Source organism: Protomyctophum bolini (assembly GCF_963924005.1).
Source record: "Protomyctophum bolini genome assembly, chromosome: 1".
NCBI lineage: Eukaryota > Metazoa > Chordata > Actinopteri > Myctophiformes > Myctophidae > Protomyctophum > Protomyctophum bolini.
Window position 1 is genome coordinate 11461830 of NC_137862.1, and position 26581 is coordinate 11488410.

Consider the following 26581-nt stretch of genomic DNA (forward strand, 5'->3'; position numbering starts at 1 on the left):
TAAAGCCAACCCTTTATTTGCAGCTGCGTACACACTAACAGCATACTATGATATTTGTGTGTGTGTGTGTGTGTGTGTGTGTGTGTGTACAGTATGTGGTGCGAGGCAGAACCACCAATCTTGAGCACAGAGCAGCAGTAGTAGGTCCAGATGTTCGGTCTCTACGGCAACAAACGACTTTGGAAACGTTCCCACATGATATCTGGAGTGGTTGAGTCGCTCCGCTGGCCTCAAACATCAAAATAACCAATATCTAAAAATAACCCTGCGGCTCATAATCGTTCCACAGCCTCTTAAATTCTCTGATAGTCTGTTCAGCTGGACACAGGACATGTACCAGGCCCAGCCAAGTCATGTTCTGAGAGCCTGTGCTTATTCATTTACAAGGATAAAAAGAAGCCTTCTCCTGGCACAGGAAATCTAATGTCGAGAGACAAGACGAAGTGAAAGGGATCTAGAATAATCTTTGCTAAAATTTAGATCCCGTCTTGGGCAACATTAGCAGAGAACTCCACATTTTCTGTGCAGTAATATTTTATTTCAACTTTACATGCCGTGTTAAAAAAAAATCAACAAAAAATGTAATGAAAACAAAAGACCATTATTATTTACACATTCACAGTACAACTTTACAACATTATCTACACGCTCAAATACTCTGGAGAACATCATATACAGCTGGCCTTGCATCGCCACAGTATTTCAAACAAAAGTACACACTGACAAAGATCTGGTTTTATCTGCACATACGTGGAGCTCATTTCATGGAGTGAAATAATAAAGGCTTTAATTGATATTGCAACAGAAACACCCAGTTCATATTGCAATGTACAAGGCAGTTGAGCATAGCCGGTATGTGTGTGTGTGTGTGTGTAACGAGCCAAAACACTGGTTGATGATTGGCAGAAAGTCTTTACATACAATCATCACTTGTAAACAAAATGTGGCTTTGGGCTCAAAACAGGCAACTGACACATATTATTATAGATATCACCCAAATCATGTACCCATTACTAAGCTTTTGTTCAGACTGCAGGCTTTGTTTCTCAAATACCATCTTTAGGACTGACTGTCCAATGTCCATACTGTTTGCAAGAGAAGTAGGATTTGTGTATTCAGATATCATAAGACCCTATTTTATCTGGTTTGGTTGCTACAAATCAGGCTTCAGTGTACCGAGTGTCCAGACTAAGACACATCTTCAGAACCCTGATTGGAATCGCATTTCAAACCACCTGGGAAATTAGGAATGTGTTCATGTTTCAAATCAATCTTTCTTTCTTTTTTCAGAACCAGTCTGATTCCATTCTGGATAGGGCAAAAATCTGATTTGGGCTGCCAGTCTAAACGCAGCCCAAGACAATCAGTCCCTCGGTCCTCCATCCAGGCTACTGAAGACAATCCCCTGTCAACTGTACAATCCGGGGGAATTACAGATGTTGCATGACCACCGCTGACACACATGGCAATAAAATGGCTTTCACGTGAATACTGTGTTGAGCCTAATTTATAAGTCACTGTACAATCCGCAGGGGGGGGGGGGGGGGGGAGGAAATAAAACATAATTAAACAAAAACATTTTCGGTCGAAAATCTTCAGTTTAAAATTTGCCAATACTATGGGATGGCTGTGTTGAGCAAGGATGTTCTGTGCCGAGCCGACTACTCCAGAGACTGTTGAGTGGTACATTTACGATGCCTCAACACCTGGGTCATGAAAATAATACATTCACTACATGGCACCTTTATGTGGCAAATTAACACCCTTCTCTCAACACCGCGTGAATTAATCCCACCCAAACAAAATAACCATGTTTACCCTTAAACTAGCATTTGCAGGTGGAATGTTTGTAGGTTCATTTAGTCTTTGTGTCCACATTAGAGTGTGTTGATTTTCCCTTTCCTTTATTCCCAACATACTTTTATGAATTGCCATTAAATTGAGTATATAACATTCCTCATAATACACGACAGTAAGATACTCAGGACCAGTTGGGACACTGCCAATCTAATACAGTAGATCATTCATTGGATAAGGCACACAATGCACAGATTCAGGTTCACTTGCCTAAAAATATGTATACTTCTATATATATAGGTATATGTACAGGATCTGGTCATTCCCAGCATGACTCTTTAGGACACATTGGTTAAGTGTTGTGTTGATTGTACACTGGCCACTTACAGCACAGGGAACATGGGCTACAGAACCAGCAAGGCAGATGACAGATCTATCAAATCCAGGCATCGGTCTCTTAAGTTTTGCTTCTTGATCAAAATGAATGTGGGAAGAGGCTGAGCTGATGCTAATGTGTTCACACAGATGGCTTCTACGTGTTCATTTGGTAGGTTATAAGACTGTCACTGACCATGCCTGGAATCACACACACACACACACACACACACACACACACACACACACACACACACAGGCTAATGTGAGAAATGTAATATTTTTTACCATTATTATAATTGTTTTAATCATTGCTACATAGAAGAAAAAAATCGTCCCTTCAGTCATTATTATGATTCCTACATGGGGAAGGTGAGGTAAAGGAAGAGTTCAGTTCTGGAGGAAAGAGATTTCTACTGTGTCTAGCCAAACAAATTGATCTTCTAACAGTGCATTGGCTTGATGGGTAGTTTGGAAAACTGAAATGGTGGGTGGGCAGTGGACGGACACACACACACACACACACACACACACACACACACACACACACCAGGGGACATTCTAAGCAGGTAGAACATTTTGAATGTGTTGGGAGACTAAAACACACTACACAAACAGCTTAATTTAAAACCAGTAGCAGCAAAATGGACTCTGTATAGAATAACAGTGAGTTAGAGAGCCTCTGTCCCAGACAGATCTAGACCAACCTAACCCATGACTCAACATCCCCTGAATAGGAGGGCCACACTTGCGTTGTTGATCAAGGTTTTAAGGTAGATCCTGTGGTGTGGGGAAACCATTCGTGATTGCAAGGGTGTGTGCCAAGCTGTTATCCAAACAAAACATGTAAATACACATTTAAATTCCCCTTAACTGTGATTCTGTCCTGCGTCCTATCGGATTGCATTTCATAGTCTCTTGTATCTCAATAATGTACTCAACTGTATGTTATAATTTTTGTCTTCTCTCCTCTCCCCAACGCCTAGCTGACACACCTCTGTACAGTTCACATTAGTGGGAAGACAGTGCTCAAAGGCAGTGACAAAACAAGAGCCATTCTTCAAGTATTCCTATGTGGGCATCATACTACAGCCCCACATAAACAGCCCCCACCACGGTGTCATAAACCTCGTACCAAATACAGAACGGGCTACACGCAAGCCCAAAGGTACTGTAGGTCAGGGCACAGCGGACACCCTACTCTCTGTCCACAGGCTGGGGCTGCCATGACGAGGGACAGAGATTGAGACATAAGGAGCAAGCCCCCCATGGAGTATCTTTGGCCGCTTGTGTGATTTTCCTTTTTTTCCCCCTTGTGTGAACGGATGTGCGATTCGATGGGGGTACACACCTCGACACACAAACACACTCTAGGCCCCTACCCCATCCTCAGGTTTCCCTGAGCCCTTGGGGCTCCTCTGACTCAGAAGAGTATAGTCTCAGAGCTCGCTCAGATGTGTCCACACTCCTAATAGCTGTACTTGTTGACAACTCTCATCTGTGAAGTCTGTGGCGAGAATCCGTTGGGTTTCGGCGGCACATCAGGCTTTAGCGACGGGGTCCGTTTGACCCCCGTACGGGGGAGTGAGCCATGCCCGCTATAACTGCTCTGTCGGGATAGGGAGGGAGGGTGAGGTGAATGCATCCCATACCCAATTGCTCCGCCATGGGAGTCCAGTCTGGAGGGTGGCGCTGGGGGCATGTAGCCCCCTCCTCTGTTCATGCTGTGATGTCGAGATACAGAGACCCCCATGGTCACCCCATTTGGTGACGTGGACAGGGAGTGTCTCTGGGAGGCGCTCCGGTGGAGATGGTACCCTACTCTTTGCCTCTCCAAAGTGCCACCCATGCTCAAGCTCAGGCTGCCCGTCGGAGAGGTCGGGGTGCTGGACATGGGAACGTCGACTCTCTTGGTGGGGCTGTGCCTGGGCAGGGAGGAGGAAGGGGAGTACAAGGAAGCCTCTCGGCTGGGCACCTTCGGGGGGACCTCCGTCAGGGCCTCCATGGGCTCCAGCATGAGGTGCTGCCTCGGCCGGGGCCCCCCGGCTCCGTCCGGGAGGATGGCCCCCTTTGGGTTGGCCCCGGCATCGTTTAGGTGCTTCAAAAGGTCATTCAGGGTGTTCCTCGCATCCACACACCTCTTCTGCTCTTTACGACTTCCTTTTGAGTCGGCGCTCTTTGACTTCTTGTCAGAGGAGCGCTGCAGCGTGTCCTCGTCGTGGTTGCCACTGTCGTGTGTGGCATTGGGCAGCACCATGGCACTGGGGATGTGGGAATGGCCCAGCGCAAGGTGAGGGTGTTGGGAGGTGGGTTGAGGAGGCGGCGGAGAGGAAGGGAGGAACTGCGGGCTCTTGGCAGCAGAGTTTGACTCCTTGCGGGAGCCGCTGACCTTCCCCTGCGGCCGCTCCCACTGGTTCATGATAGGCTGGAGACCTTTCTGCTGCAGGACCGGCGTGGATTCGGGCGTCGGCAAGGCCGCCAGCTCCGGCGGCTGGCAGCCGTCCCGCAGGATCATGGTCTTGGTGTCACCGTTGGGTCCGTTGATATCCTTGCCGTTGCTCAGCAAGTTGGTGTACAGCTTGGGAGAGTCGATGTCAGGCTGGTACTCCTGGGGGACAACAAAAGGAGACAAAACAAGGTCACTTCCTGTTCCACCACCAGTGGCAACAAACGGGGACCTAACAGAGTGCCGTTGCGGTGGCCCTACCTTCACAGGGCTGTCGAAGAGGCCGTTGAGCTTGGCAAAGCTCCCGGTAGAGTCCAAGCAGGACGGTGCCGACTCGGGGTCCTTGTGGACGAGTCTCGGCTTGCGGAGGAAGGAGTCTCGGTAGCAGAAGACCACCAGGCCAGCGAGCAGAGCGCCCAGTAGGAAGGCGGCAAACACGCAGGTAATGAGGATGTTCATGTGGACCATCTGATTAGCGTCCCCTGACTGGATCTCCCAAATGCCTACAGATTGACAGGGGATCGATTAAGCCCTACGATGAAGCACATCGTGATATCACCTCCCCTGCAGAAGTGTGCATGTTTGTGTCAACTCAACCATGCATGGATTTCTGCCTTTACCCCCCAAAGGTAGCCTGTGAGCCAGAGCCAAAATGTTTATTACTAGTGTATACTTAGTATTACAGTTGAAGAAGACATGGTGAAAATTGCCATAAGCCATTTGGTACCCACATCCAGATCACCATCTATAATAAGTAGTGCTATGTTAGTTTAGAAGGGAAGAATTGAAGTTGTTGCCTTGTTCCGTTTCCGACTAGAGGCATCTTGTCATGCATTTAAACAAGAAAAAAAAGTTGTTAGATAGAAATACCAAACCGTTCCCCAAAAGATCATCCACAGGAAGTTTGTCAGATGAAAAGAGGCACAGTGTTTGCCTTCCAGGTGTTGAGGAACCTTCCAGCATAACTGGAGGTTTGTTAGTAACCACAGACATTACAAGAGTTAGTCATCCACGGTGCAGTTGATATTGTGGTGAAGGTGAAGCAGAGCTGGCCAATCATCTACCATCCTGGGTAAACTGTTACCATAGCCAGGAAGACCGGCAGGCAGATAAATTGGAGCCAAAGAAAAGATGAAAGAAGAATACTATAGCAGCCACTGAAGGGTTTAATGTTAAAAACTATAGGAAAGATGTAGAAAATAAGTTGAAAGAAGGAACATATGTAAATAAATAATATATTCAACATGGATAATAAATATACATACACAAATAATATAAATAAATCAAGATGCAATATAACAAATGAAAACTCAAAATGATATGTAACAAAAAAAGTGAAGTCTGCCGTATTATCTGATGGTAACCCTTAATAGTTGCCTGTGTGTGTGTGTGGGTGTGTGTGTGTGTGTGTATGTGCCTGTCCCCATGCATGAACGGTCCATGCATGTGCACCAAGTGAGCATCTGAGTGGTTGTGTGTGTGTTTATTCAGATGCATGCGCTGTGTGCATACATGTACACTGAGTGTTATGTGCATGATGTGTGTGCGTGCGTGTCAGTGTTTCTGTTGACTTGTGCTTTTGGCAGCTATCAGATAGGGCTCCATGCAGCTAGCAGGCTGCCTCCCTGTGGGCCTTACCCTCGTGGCCCCTTGGGAGAGAGTCTAAAGAATGGGAGGTGGCTGGGTCATCCTGCTGCACAAAGCCTGAGCCGTAGAGCTCTGGACCGGGCCCAGGGACGGGGCCCGGTGGAGTGGGAATGAGTACAGAGGGGTGTATGGGCCCACTGGGCTGGCCAGTGACTGGCGGTGATGATAACTCCATGTCTGTGGTGACAAACAAATTGTTAATAAAAAAAAGAAAAACCCAGATGCAGACATGGGCGCAAAGCATAGTGTTGTTAACATCCCCGTTAGTAGGCATGGCTAATGGCCACTTTTAGAAAGAGGTTAGTGTCCCAAGAATCAAGACAGGTCTTCATTGAATACGTTCGTCTTCAGAAGGTTGTCATCACCGTTAACCTTAAACTTTAGAGAATTTGGCATTCACAGATCAACGAAGTACAATTTTCGCTCAGACAGTTTGAAAGGGGAAAAGGCCCTCGAAGATTGAAAGAGAAGTTGATATACAACAGCGATGATATAAGAAGAAGGTGGGGGACCAGTAGTCATGCAAGAGGAATAAGGAGGATGGCACAGGAAGTCATGAGAGACAAAGGAGGAATCTTGTGTCAAGGTGGATCTGTGGATCCGTTTTCGGTGATGACAAGAGATGACGATGAAGATGGGGTGTTGAGGAGGCGTCATTGTTCGGAAAGATGAATGAGAAAAGGGGGGAGGAGGTAGGAGAGACAGGGTAGCAATGCTGAACTCAAGGAGAGAAACCATTCGAGTAAAAGATCAGACTAACCAGAGGTTGGGTCGCCAAATGATTTGTAATCTGGCGCTGATGTAGTAGCCAAAAATGCTAAAAGAATTCAAAAAAGGACAAGAAATCAGTATAACGGAATCATAAAGGGTGGAAAAAAATAATAAATTAAAGAGTGCAGTTTATTTGGATTAACTATAAATAGGCAAAGCACTCGCTGTGGGAGACAGTTTTTCTCCAGGCCTGAACACTGAAGCCTCTGGAAGTCCTCTGGTTCTGCTCAGTACTAAAGTTCAGCCTGGCCATGTTCAGCTGATCCAAACGAAGGGATCAGTTGGGTCATAAAGCTTCATTGTGTTTACACCAATATAATCATATATAAAGGTTCATTGTGTTTACACCAATATAATCAAGACCTGCATTTGGTACCAGCTGAACATGACCCTAAGCCTAAGGTGTACATGTCCATGTTTCTTCTGCCTTACAAGGTGGCATTAGTTGCAGGGGGCCATGTACTGTATATGTAGATGTACAATGTGTTAATACTGCACATAGAGTCATGTAGGGGCAGGTTACTGGAGTGGTTAACCACCCTGCACACTCAACAACACCGCTGTGTTGTTGAGTGTGCAGGCTTATCTTGTGTGTAGCAATGGGCGTTTGTGTGTTAGTCTGTGCGTTTGTGTGTGAAACCAGATGACGGGACATGGAAGTTAATGCCCTACCATGACAGTCTCCTAGATGGGCGGTGTTTCCAAACTCAACATCCTGTTCATATCCAGTCCTAAGAGCGAAGATGACAGATAGAAAGCAGACAGAGGGAGACAGAGAAAAACAGACAAATGGAAAAGAGACATTAGGTAACTCAAGCTGCGAGACAACTTAGGATAACACTTTTATTAATCCCCCTGGGGGATTCTTCCCATTACGTTATCTACTCTTTGATGCAACTGTATCCCGACTCTGTGGGGCTAGTACTTACAGAACACCAGGCAGTATCCTCTCACATGCGGCATGAGGCTTCCAGCCACAGTAGGGGTCTCTTGATGCGATGCAGGACCTGGGGACACACAGAAAGCACAACCATCAAAACACAAGGTTTAATAATTCGGGGAGGAAAGCCGTTAACCTTTGGCTTAGCCGGCCGCCTGAAGGTATCACTGTTATGACTTTCACGGAAAAAGCAAAACAATAAAAAGTTGCGGCACAGAGTAACCTCTGAGGTGTTTCGCAGTCACTCACTTGTGGCAAGAAGAATGCCTCTCGCAGCGACTGAGGGGCATGCGAATGACGCAGCTGGAGAAAGCCACGTAGATGCTGTGAGTGTCTTTGTCCACGTGCAGGGAGAGGACACGCTTGTCGTCCTCTCGGCTCGAGAGGCACCTGGGGAGATAAAAGAGAAAGATAATGAGCAACCTGATCAGGGTTGAATCAGATAAGTCTGTCTACTGTTTCACTCTCAACGTCTAATCGGATGTTAGGAGGAATGGATCACAAAAAGCTTTTCCACAGTTTAACAGGGTTGTAACCTCAGACACACACGCACAGAGAGAGAGAGAGAGCACTATAACTATAAAAATAAACTTTAAAAAATCATATTAAGCCAAGTGGGTGGCAGAGTTCACACCAACTATAAAAATAATACAAAGGTGAACGATACAGTTTCATTTATAGTTATAGAGCTCAGTGTGAACGGCCCTTTAGCCAGAAAGGAAGGTGAGGAGAAGAAAAGAATCATGGCAGGCAGACAGTGAAATGAGGTCAGATGCTTTTCCTACTTGGCCGTGTTGAACACGTCCATCTCTTCCAGCAGCAGGCTGTCGTTCAGGGATACTGAGGAGGTCTTGGCCAGAACCTTGAGCACCACCCCGGCCTCCGATCCAACGAACACCACCGTGTAGTTTTTGTAGGGCCCCGCTGCGTTGTCCACTGCTAGCGCCGTCAGCCTGTACCTGCACAGCCAGATGGCCAGATGGGTTAAAGTCGCAGGCAATATTTTAGCGCGGAAAACAGACACGGCCGTTGGAATAATAAGGAAAAACACATGGGGCCCCCAGGCTACGAGAGGTCGTGAGATCGACCTTCGTGGATGCGCTCGTATATGCCTTCCTCCGTTTACCTGACACGTGTCTTGGTGAACCAGGGCTCGTCGCCTATGGAAGGAACAGCTGTGTCCATGAGGGGGTGGGACTTGATGAACTGCAGCGTCTCATCCGGGAACTCAATGGACGTCTTATAGGACTCAGCTGGAGCGTGACCTGCACAGCATCCAGGCCTGGGGCACGGGACACACACACAGAGGGCAAAGGTCACACAATGGCCTATATACCATCACCCACCAGGGACTCATAAAAGCGTATTGAAATGGATTGAAGCGCAGAGAAAGGGGCGGGGCAGAGGCGCAGGTGCTTGATTAGGACCACAAAAGGCCCCCCAAATGGAAACATAAAATATACATATATAGTTATCCCCATCAATGATTTACGCGGGTAATGAGGCGCCTCGTGGACTTTGTGTTTTGGACACAAGGCAGGGCTGCCAGCGTGTGCGATGACTGTAAACTGGTTAAATATGCAACGTGTCTAATTGTGCCAGATGAATTATGTATTAATAATCAGCAGATGGTGAATGTGTTTGACGGGTCATACCTAATAACCGGTCCCCGTCTCTGATGACAACATTTTTTTATTTGATTTGGTTGGTATTAACCAGGACGGAGAAAGGTCAGGGAGGGGTCAGATGACAGGTGGCGTGCACATAACATGTCAAGGGGCATCGTGGGTGTTCCCCATGCTTTATTTATACTGTGTGAAACCTCACAACACGTTGCATTGTGATCTTGGAAGATTTGCGGTTTTCTGTGCACCGCTAGTACGCAATTAAGTATACATCAGGCTTTAAAGTTGCATCTAAAAGGTTGACATTGATCAAATTCACAGACTTAATTTGTACTTTATACAAAGTAAGAGCAAACAAGTTTGAGTACAGTAAGAGCAATATGACCACCATGTGCACATACGTGCTAAACATATATAGAGCAGGATTTACTTTTCACAGCATCTAGAACAGATGTAAACTACCGCTAAATCGGTATGGAACGCTCAGCGTTCCGTACAGCGTTTTTCTTTCCAGTGACGAATGGATACAGGTCTACAACTTAGGGTAAAAAAAAAAAAAACAGCTTGTGCGGAACGCTCTTTTAAAAGCCAACTTGGCATAGCACCACCTAATTGCTGTCTACCTGGGCTTGGGTAACTTGTCCTCTGGGAATGGGGTCCACACAGAGTCAGCCGTCTTCTGCTCCTTGAAGCGACCCTGGAACACCTTCTCTATGTCGAGCATTGAGAAGGCACAAACCGCCGATCCGGGAATACTGGGGGGCATGGAAACACAATGTCAACACCTGATGCCAGTTGATTGAATTGCCTTTGTTATCTGGTGTATATTTTAAAATGAGGATGAACTTTGGTACAGCCATGGGTCATAATTGAAAATAAATCAATTATGTTTATCAGCTGTTGTGCCATCCTTTGTACTGTGGGGAACAGCAGTAGCATTTGCATGAATTCGTTCTCATTATAGGGAAACAGGTCTCAAAATCACACTATTTTGGCACGTAAATGAACAAAATAATAATCTCCAATATAACATTCACGCTTTAGATACTCTGGGAACATGTGTGATATTTTTCTCTTTCTTTTTTTTTTTTTTACAGTTTTAGCCGACAGCACTATAGAAACAGCTGCTCTTGCAATTTTCTCTCTCTCAAGGTTTCAGAAACACGATTTTGGCACATACTGTAAATGAACAAAATAATAATCTCTAATGCAATGCTTGCACTTAATAGATTCGTTGGGAACATGTGTGGAAAACATTTAAAGGGGTTCAAAGGTATTGACAGCTTTAGCTGAAAGCCTTCATGAAGTTCACCTGTTCATCTGCGTGGTGAATACGCCCACTAGAGAAGGGACTCCGTCGATGTCGATGATGTCAGTGATGGACTGAAGCACGTCGAAGTAGAAGAAGGACTCGCCGGGGACAGAGCAGTTGAGCCTGGCCTTCATGAATGACGTCCAGTGCTTCTCCAGCACGCGCTGAGACCCACCGACGTCATTCTTGCAGATCCTTGCCACGCGAGAGTACACCGCCTAGAGAGGAGCCGGACAGAGAGAGGACAGTTCAGGACAGAAAGGCTGCTGCAAGAACGAACGGTGCTAAAAACGCTTTCAACATGGTAAATAATGCATCCGTGCACCCATTGGTCCTGCTGCTCCATGCACACGCTAAAGCATGTACACTCAGACTGTGTGCAAGGGAGCAAAAAAAAACACCATGCCCATTAGCTTTGACTTTTCTTCAGCCGGCGGCATCCTGTGAGTGTATTTGCATGTGTCATTGTGCACGTTGCCAAGCCATTGGGTATAAATGCGTGTAAAACAGTTCGGCTAAGATGGTTTTAATAATTTACCAGTGCAAACCTCCATCAGAGGCCAGGTGTCATTCCCAGCATTAGTAGGGATGAAATATTTATTAGGTGGTGGTAGTTGATGGAGGACACTTGCTCCTTGAAGCCTGGTGAGACCAACCATTCCATGAATGGCACACAGTCAAAGCTAAAGCTGGAAACCGCAATAGAGCAACCCATTGCCCTGTGTGTGTGTGTGTGTGTGTGTGTGTGTGTGTGAGTGAGAGAGTGAGAGAGTGAGAGAGTGTGTGTGTGAGTGTGTGAGTGAGTGAGTGAGTGAGCGAGCGTGCGAGTAACAAAGAGTACATGTTCGCAGAAACATATCTGGAGAATATTAATGGTTCAATGCTCCCACGTACATTCTACAGCCGTTACAAGACTGTGTGTGATATTTAACTCGGGATTACATCAAGATGGGCCACCTTACCTTGCCCAGATTGTTATGCTCCACTGCGATCTCACGGTAGAAGAAATAGACATAATTCCCATACTCCACGGCATGAAGGAAATGAGGCTCTGTGAGACAAGAGAGAGTGGGGGGGGGGAAGGACAGAGTATGACAAAGTGTATTTTTGCATCGTCACCATCACTGTGCATTCTGCATATTTCAGTGATTTCTACAAGTAAGTATATGACTGGGAGTGACCTAGATCGCCTGGGAGACGACAGGACAAGGAGAAGGAATTTGTTGAAGAACTCTTTAGCAGCCACAAAACAACCACACCTAATGCCATGCACAGTTATCTGTATAACAGATAAGACAGGACAGAGGCAGAGTTGACCATTTGATGGCGAGTCTCATGTAGCCCATACCTTTCAGCCACTTGGAGTCATATTTGATGGTCCGGAGGGCTGAGCCGTCCCCCATACTGCGATAGATGACAGAGTCGCTGGCCTGGAAGTCTGCCACTGTGGCAGAGTAAAGCTTCCCATCTGAAAGAAACAACGCAGCGGTAGAGCGGTTAAGAAAGGTCATCACAAACGTAGGTATTATGCAAGCGTTTTGTTCAGTGGTGGAAAGTAACTAAGTACATTTACTTAAGTACTGTACTTAAGTACAGTATTGAGGAATTTGTACTTGAGCATTTCCAATACTTTTACTTCTACTCCATTACCTCTCGGAGACAAATATATGTATATGTCTGTAATATGTACTCTACAGTTATTTGAAAACTTTAGTTACTAGAACAAAACATGCATGAACCATTTCAAATGTATATATATTTCGGACACATAATTGGACAATGCGATTGTGAGCTCGTAGATTTATTTTGATTTGTATACATTGAATTGAGGCATAGTGCATACTTTTACTTTTGGTATTTTAAGTACATTTTGATGCCAATACTTTTACTACTACTATAGCAGAGTATTTCCACATTGTAGTGTTGATACTTTAACGCAAGTAAAGAATGTGAGTACTTTTTCCACCACTAGTGTTTTCTTACGCATAGGGTCGAGTCATCATGACTGCACTTTTTTCACCTGATTTATCCCATTCTGACCTGAGATCAGATTCATACGAGGTTTCCACTGGACACACACTGGTCTGATTAACCCATTCTGACCTGAGATCAGATTCTAAAAATGTCAGTCGTTCTTCGATTTTTCAAAAATAGCTAAAGCATAACATGATGCTGACACCAAAATGGGTTCCTGTTCAGAATGGGTTATACTTAGTTGTGTGCCAGTGGCAGTGGCAGTTGTGTGCCAGTGTTGTTGTGTGTTGTTGTGTGCCAGTGGCACACAACTTGTACATCTCAGATGTACAAACTTGCAATGCGCTGCACTGTGATAGTGTGATGCTGAGACACAATCCGCAACTCAGAATAAATTAGGCGTTGATTTGTCTAATTGATGAAGGCTTTGCTCTTGCCAATGGGAGCATGAGTGGGTAAGCATTAGCTGTTCTTCCCAAGGGGGGGGGGGGGGGGGGGGGGGGGGGGGGAGTGTGTCTGCACTTGATCGGCTTACCAGCAAAGAGTGCAACGTTGGTCTGCTTGGCGTCAAATGGGCAGCGTGCCAGTCCACTGATCTCCTCCCCGTCAAACTCTAGGTTATCCAGCTGAAAAGGAGCACAATACGCAGTGTCCCGTTAATATCGACGGACATGAAAAGACAACTTTAATTGTACATGCAAAAACAGATGAAACGGTGTGCACAAGAAAACAAAAACAAGAAAGTGTGCCATAGTGTGTGCGTGTACACGCACGTGCATCAGAGCGTTCTGTGTGCACTGACCCTATAGTATCTGCATGTGGGATTGAAGCCATTGGTACCGCAGATAAAGACCAGCTCATCATTTCTTGGGACCAGCACCTTGATGAAGTTATGGCACTCGTCCTGCAAAAAAATAGAGGGAGAGACAATTTACTTGCCTGCCAGTGCTCACTGTGTACATCTTTATCAGTGTGTGCTGAAATATGCAAGAGAGGAGATGGGGAATGAGTTGGCTACTTACTCTGTGTTTTCCCTTGACAGCACACATCTCTCTGTCCGCTTGGCCTGACCGCCACGTTAGCTTCTGGAAGCAGCAACACAGAGGGGCGTTAACAGTTAACACACACAGCCATGACCACACACACACACACACACACACACAACCATGACCACACACACACACAACCATGAACGAGCATGCGCGCACACACACACACACACACACAACCATGAACGAGCACGCACACACACACAACCATGAACGAGCACACACACACACACACACACACACACACACACACACACACACACACACACACACACACACACACACAACCATGAACGAGCACACACACACACTTTTACTTCCACTCTCTCATTTTATAGCCTGTCCAAGGTGTGATAAATGGCTCTATATTTTTCTATAGAGCTCTGAGAGTGTTTGTGAACTGTCAAGAGCATCTCCTGGACCAATTTCTTACCCTGTATGGGATGATCTCATTCCTGTAGGATTCTCGCAGACTCACTAGGTACACCTGGTCTCTGTGGACAGACATGACAGAACACACTGCTCACTGACTGCAGAGTACTAGCAACAACATGGCACCAGCAATTACTGATATCAATGTAAAGTTTAACACTTGATAAGAGTACAAAGTTCTGATGTCAAATGCACACCCTGGGTCACGAAGACATTCTCCCATTCCAGGGAGCAGTTCGGTGTTCAACTCTTATGGACCAATGGATTAGTTCCAATTGTACACAGTCAGAGTTACACTCAGGATTTTACTGCTTAGTGTCCAGGCTACAATATTGGTGTTGGTGGTCACATTAATTTGATCCATTTGATCATTAATATCAAGACGCGTAAAGATGCCAGGAAAGCCCTGACAGAGCATCAGGGCCTGGTGTTGAAGGACATCATCCCCGGATGCGTGCTCGCCATACACATTAGACAGGAGGGTGCCTCCATGCTGCATATCCAATAACACTAAGAGCTTTTTCCCTTATACCATCATTTAACCCATTCTGACCCGAGATCAGATTCATACGAGGTTTCCACTGGACACACACTGGGTCTGATTAACCCATTCTGACCTGAGATCAGATTCTAAAAATGTCAGTCGCTCTTCGATTTTTCAAAAATAGCAGACCTACAAGCTCGTAGCGCGCCACCGAGTGGCGCGCTACGAGCTTGTAGATCTGCTGTTTTTCAATAGCTAAAGCATAACATAATGCCAACACCAAAACGGGTTCCCGTTCAGAATGGGTTAACTGCCAAGGAGTGAGGCAAAGCCAACGCATGAGTGAGAGAGGGAGGATGGGAGAAAATGTTAAAGAGAGATAGAGTGAGGAGGGGGCGGGGGTGTAGTGTGGAAGTGTTTTATTTACCTGCCAGCGATGAACAGAGTGTCCTGTATCTTGGTCATAAGTTGAAAGTCGAGGCGATGCTGCGATTCGTTCCCAGAGGGCCTGCCTCTGAACACTGGGTACTGCCGTGAGTCTGGACCACACACACACACACACACAGTTACTGAGAGACTCAGATTATGCCTAATGTTCTACACCATTTGGTTTTTATTAGCCAAAAATCATTATTATTTTCCCAGTAGGGGTAATAGCACGTAAACATGAAAAACACACAGTTCTTACTGGATCGCTGATTCTGAAGTGTAAACGCAAAACAGTTTTAATTTAATCTTTCAATAAAGGAATTAATGCTACTGCGTCGTGACAAGTCTCTCAGTAACTAAATTAATGCCGTTTGTGTGCGTGTTTTGTGTTCATGGGACAGCCTAGATCAGCACATCTCTTTAAGCTATCCCGGTGCCTCAGATAATAAAAGAAGCACTTTTAATACAGTTACAACTGACAATAGAACACTTGGATTTTATTACTGCTGAAATGCTCAAAATCTTCAATTTTGCAACTAACATACAGGTATATGCACAACTAGAGTATATTGACTCCTGCGGTTGTGTGGATGGACTTTAAGCAGGGGAAAGGAAGTATTTTTTGGTCCCCGTGGAGAGGGAAAATTGCTTTTACAGCTTCAACACGTATACTGGGGGTCGATCTGGCTACCTTCCAATTCCCAGACGGCCCGTCTACCCACTCATCTAAGGCCTCCCAAATGAAGTTGAATAATAAACAATATATACCGGCAATCCAAGCTACTGTGCTTGGGATTGTGGCGTGCAAAGGAAAGGTTTCGTGTCCACATTATTTCACAGTTTTAAATACAGCATCTTTGCCGTGCAAGTGCAACGCGATAAGATCAGCCTTTACTGTACTCACAGTGTGCATCAACGACATCGAGGGGCGTGCTGTCTTCAGGGAAGCTGACTGCGAAGATTGTGTGCGAGGCTGTCAACAACAGCATCAGCAGCTCACCGAGCAGAAACACTGCTCTCTGACCCATGGCTGCTCACAGACGACGCTTCCTGGTTCACACTGATGGAGATGTTACCTACGCACACACACACAATACTGTCATTAATAAATTGATAACATACTATCTAATTGCATTTATACAACCAATGGCGTTGCCACTCAAGCGCTATATAATGAGTGGCATTTCTGCTATTTTTCTTAATGTTTACATTTTTACAAGAAGGTTTTGAAACCTTTTTGAAACATTTTGCCTATGACATCCCTGACATAATGACACTAGTGGTTAACAGCTACATAGCTTCAAAATGTAATGCCATTTGGTTACATTTGTGCACTCAAGAGTAGGGGTGGGTGGTGATAAATATCTCCACGATATGCCTTTTCAGAGTTAACTTATATGGCTTGATACAGTGATGCACATTCTATGATTTGCAGTTCTATACCTTAATACTTCTGTAGAACGGATTTGTTTGCCAAAAATAAGTATTTTGGTCTAAATGTTCTGTTACTCGTACCGTGTAGGTGGTTGTACTGTTAAGTAACTTGAAAAAGAATCATGAAAATGTCATGTCGACTCATGGATCATGATACTGCTTGAAAAAGTGATATTATATTTTTATCTATATATACATTTTCCATATCGCCCACTCCCCCCTACTCAAGAGTTTCAAATAGTTACAGCAACACTGGGGAGGTTACTGGGGTACATGTTTTAACGCTAGCCCTCAAAATGACCTCTAGCCCCAAACAAAAAACAAAACAGCTCTTCTTTCAGAGAGGCGTATGAAAGGGTTCACATTATGTCCACTTTTCCAGGTTTCCTTGTGAGGGCATTTCAACTATATGCGTTAGTGGGGGACGGGGGGGGAGGGGACGGGACAGCATACAAGCTGCTGACAGAGCCCTTATAGGGAGAGCTTGGCACTTTCCCCTCTACCTCTCCCAGCATCTGCTGTCCGGGGTAAGGTCATCCAACTGACCAATGGGGTGTCTCGGTGTGGGTTGCATGGAGCGGAAGTCCACACTGTCAGAGGCATGGCAGGCCTGCTGTCTCTGTGCATCTGTGCTATGATTGGCTCACACAGGCCTGCTGTCTCTGTGCATCTGTGCTATGATTGGCTCACACTGGGCCAAGGCTGAGAGGACTAATCAAAGCTTTGCAACTTCATCACAAATCACCACCGGTGCAGTTGTGACCTTAGTTGACATCCATTAGTGCTCCGTTGGTTCTTCTTACTACCCCGTTCTTCCTCGGGGGCCTGTGTGTGGACTGGTTTATTGAGGTTGGTTCTTCTTACTACCCCATTCTTCCTCGGGGGCCTGTGTGTGGACTGGTTTATTGAGGTTGCAGTGATTCACTCATTTGTGTTGATCTCATCACTTTCAGGTTGTTAATTATTAAACATAGATTTACTTTCATTTTGAACAAATGAGTCTATGCAGAGTGTTATTGGAGCTATGCTACACCGGCAGCTAAATTGGCAAAAACCTGTATTGTGGGCAAACTGGGCATGAGGTTTGACATGCATGTGTGTAAACCAGTGCTTTAGTGGACTGTGCTGCGTCTGTGCATGTTAATGAACATTGTCCAGTCAAATATTTATAACCCAAACAAATTATTAATGCAGGCAAGGCCTGAACTGATATAAACAATTTACCAGGAGATGACATGCAGGCAGAGAGATGGATTAGCTGGGAACACACTGGGATACGTACGTGCGTGCACACACACACACACACACACACACACACACACACACACACACACACGCTTGCATAATCACATTAATGCAAAGATTGATGCATGCACACACAAAACGTCACACACACCAATATTGACACGTTTTTCAATTAGCCCTAAGCACACCTGCTCCAGTGCTGTCTGTCAGCACAGGCTGCCAGGCCATTAGTGCTCCGATTGATCCACACAGGAAGCTTGGCAGTTAGGCTGGTAGCTGCCCACAACGGCACAATCTATGGACTTTATGTCTGAGCGTCCTAGTTTTACTCTCACACTCACACACACACACACACACGAGTGCGAGAAGCGACCTCGAGGCCGCATGCATGCATCCGCCTGGGTGACAGCAGACCGCTGGGCAAGCGCTGGCGCTTTGGCATGGAGAGTAAGATCTTACATTTTCTGGCCTGTTAAGAACTCTAGTTTTCGCCGGCTGACGGGCACGGCTGCACTAATAACTTTGGGGCAGGCCTGTCTAGAGTTTAAATGGACAGGTATCAGTCAAAAGGGAGACATCGAAGAGGATGGATGGATGAGGAAGGATCAACATGAGAATGTCAGAACAAGGCAGCTCCTTAAATGGAGATCTAAGGGTTTGAGGTCAGATGTAGAGTTGCTGGCAATATTGATGACATCAGGGTTCTCTATACATGGGCTTAATATTCACGTTCTCCATCCCTGATGATGTCACGTGATCTCATACCCCAACCAACCAACAAACACACAGACGGGAAATGCATGATTAACAACAAAAAGTTGTGTTGTTTTTTTATGTTTACTATAGAATTGTACTACTACTAATAATAACGCGCGAGTACCCAAAGACGCTTTACAAGTATATCAGTACAAAATTGTCTTACAACATACTATATAGCATATGAAACATTTTATAATAATTAACAAAGTCCCTATATAGGGCATGTCATTATAGGTGATTCCGTTTTTTTAATTTATTACAATCTTTCAAATATGAACACCTATGAAGGCAGGTGTGCAGCAAGGCATGAAATCCTGTGTTTAATATCCACGCTAGATGCTAATGATTTTACAAAAATAATCTCCAAGAGAGAAAACACCAGCACTCACGGAACTCTTGTTTTAAGGCACTCTTTTTTATTATTCTTAGAAGAGTTGGCAGAGTTGGCATAGGATGCTGCAGAGTTGGCAACAACAAATGCGTTTCGACCCTCAAGCCTTCATCAGCGTTGAAACGCTGATACTAATAATTCACATTTGGCCACACAAGTGATGTGATGAAGAAATAGGACTGACAATGACACTCAAGCAATGACAGTCAAGCAGTCAGAGTGATACCAATGTGTTTGCCATGCACTGTGTAATCGCAGATATTCAGCATGTCTGCATGTGGGAGCAAAGGTCTATGATGAACAGTGTCATTATGTCTGGACAAGTCAGCACTTCGCCGCAATTAGTCGACTTATTAGCAGAATTTTGATGCTTCGCTATGATGAGTCAATTTCATGATGCGCAGAAAAGGTCACAGAGTCTGGCTGCAATTTCAGATGTCAATGAGGCGGCAGAAGTTGCTGCACTCCCATTTTCGATACAAATGAATCTCTGGCCACAAACGTTCCGCATAGCTAGTATTCAGAACAGTTCATAGATCTCTACAGAAGGGCAAATGTCAGCAGTTTCATCTAAATGAGAAGTGATGATGCCGCTCCACAGCGGCACGCCTCAAAAGTCAAAAGCATCACAACATTTATGTTTCACCCTGTCCAGACCAGAACCGAAAATGCCACTGAAAATGTGAAACTCCTAGAATTGAAGAGCCAAGCCTTGGACACAAATATCCACCAAACACAACAATAGAAAGAGGGTGCTCCAAGATGTAAATAAACTAGACATTTGAGTTCTCATCATGCTGCCTGGGGCTGTGCTCAAAGCTTGCATTTTATTCACAGGTATAATAATTTCCCTGGCTGTCATGATTTAGCACCTCATTTGTTGCAGCTCTTGCTCAAACACACTTCTTTCTTGCTCACAACAACACAATTCAAGAGAAAGACACAAGAGCCAAAAGCAGAGGCTCAGCTGCCATGATTGCCTGCATGGTAATAGCTGTACTGTGGGGGCGAAGGCTTCCCTCAGAAACTTTAATGCAAAACAGAAACAGAAGACATCCAGAGGTCAGCGATCTAAAATTACTTCTCAATCTCCAGTGAGCCCAGTATGTTTTCTATTGACTATTCCTCTGCACTCTCTGGTTCCTGCCTTCCAGTGTTTGTGTGTGTGTGTGTGTGTGTGTGTCTGTGTGTGCACGCACGCACATGTTTGTGCATGTGTGATTGTGTGTAGGCCCGGAGACGCTGAAGCTAGTCACGCAATATAGTGCCATTCAGCCTTCCTCCTTTCTGCCTCTGTTATTACAGGCTTTTCAATGTCCTACAATCACGAACTTTCTCTGCTGATGTTGTTGGCTCGGCCCCATGGTGTTAAACACAGGGGAGGTGCAGAAGAGGGGCGGTTGGGTTGCAATTCTTTTTGACTGGTGGGTACAGGGGTTTGTAGTCGACTGTTGGTCTAAATGGTGGTTTTTGTCCTTCATCGATGGCACAAGAAATGATAAGCTAGAGCTACACTGTAAAATATTGAATAATTTGACCTGTGGGTACATTTGGTACACTTTATGATTGGATAAATGAACACAGAGGACTTTAGTATCTTTTTTACCATATTGGTTACGGCAGGTTTGCATCTGGCAGAAACCTTGTATTTCAACATTTTATGTTTTCTTGCAAATTAACGTCCTACTTCATCATACTGGACCGAGCATTTGTCCGAGGTGCGTCGGGGGTCGGGAGAGGGTTCGGTTTAGGTGTGCTAAACCGTGCCGTGGGAGGTTAGGGTGAGAGTTTGAGGTAGGTTGTCGTTCGGACAAATGCTCCGTCGGACCAAACACATGAACCCCATCATACTAGTATCACACAGAAGTAGCGATACTAGTATGAGATAGTAGAATCTACTAGCTCACAACGTGTCGTACTGCGACGCATTGTGAGATGGTAGACCGTCTATTTTTTCAACATTTTAAATGAAAGTGTGTGTGGGTTTTATAAATATTGACCCAATGAAAAGTATTATATGACTAAATAACACTGGAAAACAGGTTCTTTTTTTCATTTCCTGAAATGTTTTGGGCATTTTTCCAGCGGACAGCAAGGATATACTAGTTTGCCAGATCCCCCCCCCTTATTTGTCACGGCTGCGCACGCTGACCTTTACAAAGAAACCCAACAGCAGGAGTTGGGTAGTAAACAACGGTACTAAGTTTTGTAACTCCCGTGCGAATGCGATGGGTGAACGTAATCCCAGCTGAACAATAGCTTCTGCTCCTTGGGGCGGCTCAACCTGTCATCCAGCACCACGCTGAGCTGTAAACACACAGCGCACGAAATCAGATAACCGAGGAGTTCAATTTCAGTCGTTCCCCAGATATTACACTGAATTTTACAATGTATTCCGCTGCCTGGATTTGTACACGTCTGTCTGTTTCTGTGCGGATGTGGCGTATGACATTGCTGACCCAGCTGCCGGAGTCCCAAACCGAGGTTCTGAGAAAGCAATCAAGATGCAGCCACAGAGGTGGTGAATCAGCCAGACGATTAAGGCTGCCGTCCACACAGGCCCTGAAATGATTACTACTACGCTTTCTTGTGCTTCAATAATAACCACTGGCCCTAATCACTTGCTATTTACCCAAGGATCACATCGGAGGGGTGGGGGTGGACTTGTTGCTTCAGAGCTTTGGCAGAAAGTGAGGGCTGTGCCACCCTAAACCGTGCCTCCCTCTTTTCTTCCCTACCTTGGCAAGAGGAGGAGTGAAACAGGAGAAAGGCTGTTCTCAGCAGTAGTTCTGCTATAGTGGAACACAAAGGGTTGAGCTGCAGGTGTGACTGGGGAACAAAGGGGCTTTGGGCAAAAGAACACAATAGGACTCCACCCCCGCCGGTGGCCCTGCTCTTGGGGATTCAGGGGGAGCTGCTCTGGTTCTTGTCAAAGGGATGATTAGTAGTACAGTGGTGGGGTCACACAGGGCCCATCTGGAGCAAAATGTTGACTTGAGTTCTGCACCAGGGCTAGATGTATTTATTTGTACTATGCATTAAGAATTGAATAATCTGATCTCAGGTCAGCACTCATCAGAAGTTTGACAACCGTGCAGCTGTAAAGGGTTAATGCTAATCATTGGAGAGGTTAACGCAGGCTGTTCCGGGGTTACAGTCGGCTCTAGTGGGGGTTAACGGTGGTCGTTCCGGTTGCTGGGCTCTGACCCTGTGGTAAGTGAGGTGGAGTTTAGACACAAAAGCCAGCTGGATGGTCAACTAACCCATGGCTGGTTCACCTAAGAGCATAGTGCTGCTGTCAGCAAAGCATCAACATAGGTTCTGTAATTTGGGGATCTATGACATTATGATTAAAGTGAACCACTTTGTTTTGTTTTTAAATCACACAAAATGATATCTGCTTCAAGTCAGTATTCTCAGTTAATGGAATTGATAATGACGTTGTTGTAGTTGTTTTAGCTAAGGCCACTCCTTGACCAAAACAATTAAGGTGTTGTTGGGTTTAAAATATACCTGTTTAAATTACCTTGAGTAGTCTATGCTTCTCCTCCTTTAATAATTAACAACAACTGTAGGGATAACAGCGTGCACTAGATATCCTAATTAGCTAATTTGAACCAATTACTTTGTCAGGTAATGAGACTGTTTAACCAGTCCCTTTAAATAGTACAACTAGGCTATTAAAATACATTGATTCTAAAAGAAAATTAACCACTTAAATGCTAACTTTTACTCACACACAATCGTGTCAGCTTTTGTAATTAACTTTTATTTTGATAAAAATCAATACATTTTTAACACGTAGGCAGTTTAACTAACGGTAAAATAGCCCACCCCAAATAAGAATATTGCTTCCTTTAGCCTATAGGCCTATACTGCCCACAGAATCCATTCGGGGCACCAATGTGTGCATTGTCCTGGCTGGGCGTAAAGGCATTCAGGATTGATCCGTGGTAAATCTTTTCAACGTGGACACATTACAAAAGACAACAAAAGACGCAGCAGCAGAGTGACAACAGCGATGGCGCTGCGTTCAATTGCCTCCGCCACTAATGCATGCACATGGGGCTGGGCTGGAGGAGGAAACCTTCCATCGCTTTCTGTGATCTTCCTCCAAAAGCTTCCGTGCGTGCGCATCCCTCCAGCCAATTACCAAATAAATATACAACAACGTTGTGGAATTCAACAGAATTAAGAGCGAAACCGTGCTTTAAAGTTTACAGAAATAATTGGTCGACAACATCCTTTTAAGTGATGGAATCGGTTCGACCTTCACGTCGTAGCTACTACTAGTACTGCCGTGTAATGTTACTATGATGTGTGCGATGACTGAGATCATGTGTTTGTGCTGTGCTGCTGACTGGGGCCAGTGACTGGACTGACTGCTTTGCTGAAGTGAAGCACACATTTCTCAAACTTGTATAGTAGCCTTGTATAGTGACCTGAATGTTTTGGCCAGTTGACACAGCTGTGGTGCTAGTTAACGAGAAAACACAAATATAGGCTATTGCGAAATAACGCAGTACAAAGAAACAGCACAACTGTCTGCACAAAAGGTTTTGACAGTCAGAGAGCCACTCCAGTGAATAATTAGACTTGACTCACCATCGACGCGTGTGCTTTGGTTTAATTGCATGATCTTATATGCAGCTCGCCATAAATCTTTCACTTTGATTTTCTTTTTCTAATATTCTATCCTATCCACGAGTCTTTCAAAAAGTATCATAGTAGAAATAATAACAGCCAGCCAATAGGTTTTCGTGAAATCCGTGGCTTTTAAATGTACACAAAAACGAATCGTCGGGTTATTCAAAGACTGGGAGAAAAGCGAGAGAAATAACAAAACAAGCATTTACACACTTTATCCAACAATTGCACGGCGTAGACACCTACCTTGAGTGTCCAAATGTATTCATGGGTAGGGCGATCCAAATGCAGGTTATATTCCCTTTGTAATCCATTTAAGGAGAAAACAACCAGTCTTTAAAATTCCTTCAATTTTCATGTTCCATTTGTCCCCACTTTTCTTATCCAGTTGCGCACAGAAATTAATTCCGATCGCTAGAGAGGTGCCGCGACGCGTCTTACTCCCTGACTGCACTGTCCGTCTCTCTCTCCGGGACTGAAATCTTCAAAGCGCTACACTACAGCGATCAAACAGCCCCCCCCTCATCTACCACTACCAGCCCCTTCTTCAACTACTATTAACTTTGGAAAACCAGAGGGAAAACAAAACATAAACATTAAGGGTGCGCCGTTCGTTCGGCGCTGTGAGGTGAATGGTAGTTCTATCATAAACGCCAATGCCAGTGCTATATATTTTTTCCAGATCATTTACAAATTCTGAATGAGTATGATATGCTATTTTAGCACACGCGAATTTAGACCAAAGCTATATTTATCCAACAACCATTACTTGTGCATAGTAAGCCAAGCGACGTGGTTCAAATAAATCTGTTACCCGTCAGTCCTTTAGTTTCTCTGGAAGAACTGTTTTGGTGCAACAACGTAAGCCATTATCTGCAACGAAAACTCACCTCATTTGAATTGATATAATGTATCCTTTTGTTTTCCCGTAATCCAAAATTGTCTTCGTAGTGAAGCAACTTCTCCCCGGGTCGCTCTCTCACTCTCTGGGCAGAGAAAAACAAAACTAATGCACGGCAAATGGTGTAATTCGATCCATACTGAGTCAATCCATCAAGAGAGCCCTCCACAGCCTACCAATAAGCCGCGCTCTTGCTCCAGTCCCTCCTCCATCCCCCCCGCCCCCTCCCTCCCTTCCTCTCTCTCTCCCTCTCCCCCTCTCTCTCTTTCTCTCTCTCTCTCTCTCCCTCCCCCTCTCTCGCTGTGGCTTTTGGCAACTCTCCCTCGCTAGAGCGTTTTATTCCTAGTGCCTGGAGAGAAAAGAAAAGGCTGCCCCCACCTCTCTTGAGTGACCCTGTGTTGCTCCCCTTCTCTTAACCCCATCCCCCACTCAGCTGAGTGCCTAGTAAAAATCTTTTCAGCAGCTTCAGAATTGTTGCTTAGTAAAAAGAAAACAATACTATTTAGCCGGATTGTTCGCATTATAGGGCAAGATGTTATCTGCAGTGTTGCTTTAGCACAGATTCACCCATTTATAAAAGATTGTCAAAAAATGTAGGCCTAAATTCACATTTTCTGTGCACGCCTGCAGATTTGTCTTTTTCACATCAGGATTGTGTAAAAGGAAATTACATCTATATAGATGTTGTTTCTGATGCCCTTTTTTGTTTGTGTGTTACACAAATGACAGGAGTCAGGACTTATGGAGATGCTTTGAAATCGGCAATGTAAGTTACATATTTTCTCGTGCCAATAACGCTAAACTGCATTGAATTAATTGAGATTAGATGACATACCACCACATTGTGTTCTGTAGTGTTTAATTGTTTAAGTACAGGCTTGAATGGTCATGTCAGGTCATTCCAGTCAGGGCTGCAAAGTCACAGTGGTGTCCCATTTGCACCCCATTAGAAAGACAATTTAACAGATGTGTGAGGATACATAGCTCACCCACTCATGCACACACTCCTGACACCTCTCACACTATGAGCTACAAATGTGGGATCTGCATCTGAATGCTTCCACAGGAAACACTGGTTTTGTGATGCTGATCTGCCTGATAACTGTGCTTCTTGTCTTTTGGCTCTTGCCTGTGGTTCCATCTGAGTTCTGTCTGTCTGTGTTCCCCTGCTTCTCTTTTTTTATCTCAGGTTTTCGTTTTTCATATGCATGTCTAGTACCTGATAGGTCCCCAATTGACTCCTTTTGTCCCTTTTTGTTTATCTGCCTGTTTCTCCTCAGGAAGCCTCTCCTCTCTTTTGTATGCATTACGTCTGTCTATTGACTGTGTCCTGTGAGGACTGAATCAGCAGGCACATCTATCATTTTGTGAGATGGATAAATCAATGTGTCAAAGTTTTGGGCACACATAGGTAGTGAATGTGGGGATGGATGGACAGATATATGCAGTGTTGGGGAGTATTAAGCTACATGTAGCTGAGCTACGTAGCTTAGCTACATTTTGCTGTAGCTTGTGGTATTTTAGCTACATTCATATTTGTGTACCTCGTCAAGTAGCTCAGCTACTTTTTGGGTCATTTTTTGTAGCTTAGCTACTCAAGTTACAAGCTACAATTTTGGGTCTCCCAGAGGGGAGGAGGGGTCTCCCAGAGGGGAGCAGGGGTCTCCCAGAGGGGAGGAGGGGTCTCCCAGAGGGGAGCAGGGTGGGGGGGTCTCCCAGAGGAGAGCAGGGGGAGGAGGGGTCTCCCAGAGGGGAGCAGGGTGGGAGGAGGGTCTCCCAGAGGAGAGCAGGGGGAGGAGGGGTCTCCCAGAGGGGAGCAGGGTGGGAGGGGTCTCCCAGAGGGGAGCAGGGTGGGAGGGGTCTCCCAGAGGGGAGCAGGGTGGGAGGGGTCTCCCAGAGGGGAGCAGGGGTCTCCCAGAGGGG

The 26581-nt window shown here is 45.3% G+C and overlaps 1 protein-coding gene across 4 annotated transcripts; it reads right to left on the reverse strand.

The window, feature by feature from the left end:
• Positions 1 to 582: 582 nt before the first annotated feature.
• sema6d (semaphorin 6D) lies at positions 583 to 24787 on the reverse strand. Of its 4 annotated transcripts, XM_080763985.1 has the most exons (20): positions 24648 to 24787; positions 16186 to 16357; positions 15280 to 15391; positions 14370 to 14430; positions 13910 to 13972; positions 13690 to 13791; positions 13423 to 13513; positions 12262 to 12381; positions 11876 to 11964; positions 10914 to 11131; positions 10225 to 10356; positions 9103 to 9258; positions 8762 to 8935; positions 8226 to 8366; positions 7966 to 8043; positions 7709 to 7767; positions 7026 to 7082; positions 6257 to 6442; positions 4880 to 5121; positions 583 to 4780 (listed from the first exon to the last, which is right to left on the reverse strand). In XM_080763985.1, the coding sequence occupies exons 2-20, from the start codon at positions 16307 to 16309 to the stop codon at positions 3641 to 3643; spliced, it is 3345 nt and encodes a 1114-aa protein (XP_080620111.1). In that variant the 5' UTR covers positions 16310 to 16357; positions 24648 to 24787; the 3' UTR covers positions 583 to 3640. The 4 variants fall into 4 exon arrangements, with proteins under 4 accessions (XP_080620111.1, XP_080620109.1, XP_080620110.1 ...); XM_080763983.1 differs by having other exon boundaries at positions 583 to 5121; XM_080763984.1 differs by lacking the exon at positions 24648 to 24787 and adding an exon at positions 24004 to 24298 and having other exon boundaries at positions 583 to 5121.
• Between the last annotated feature and the right edge of the window lie 1794 nt (positions 24788 to 26581).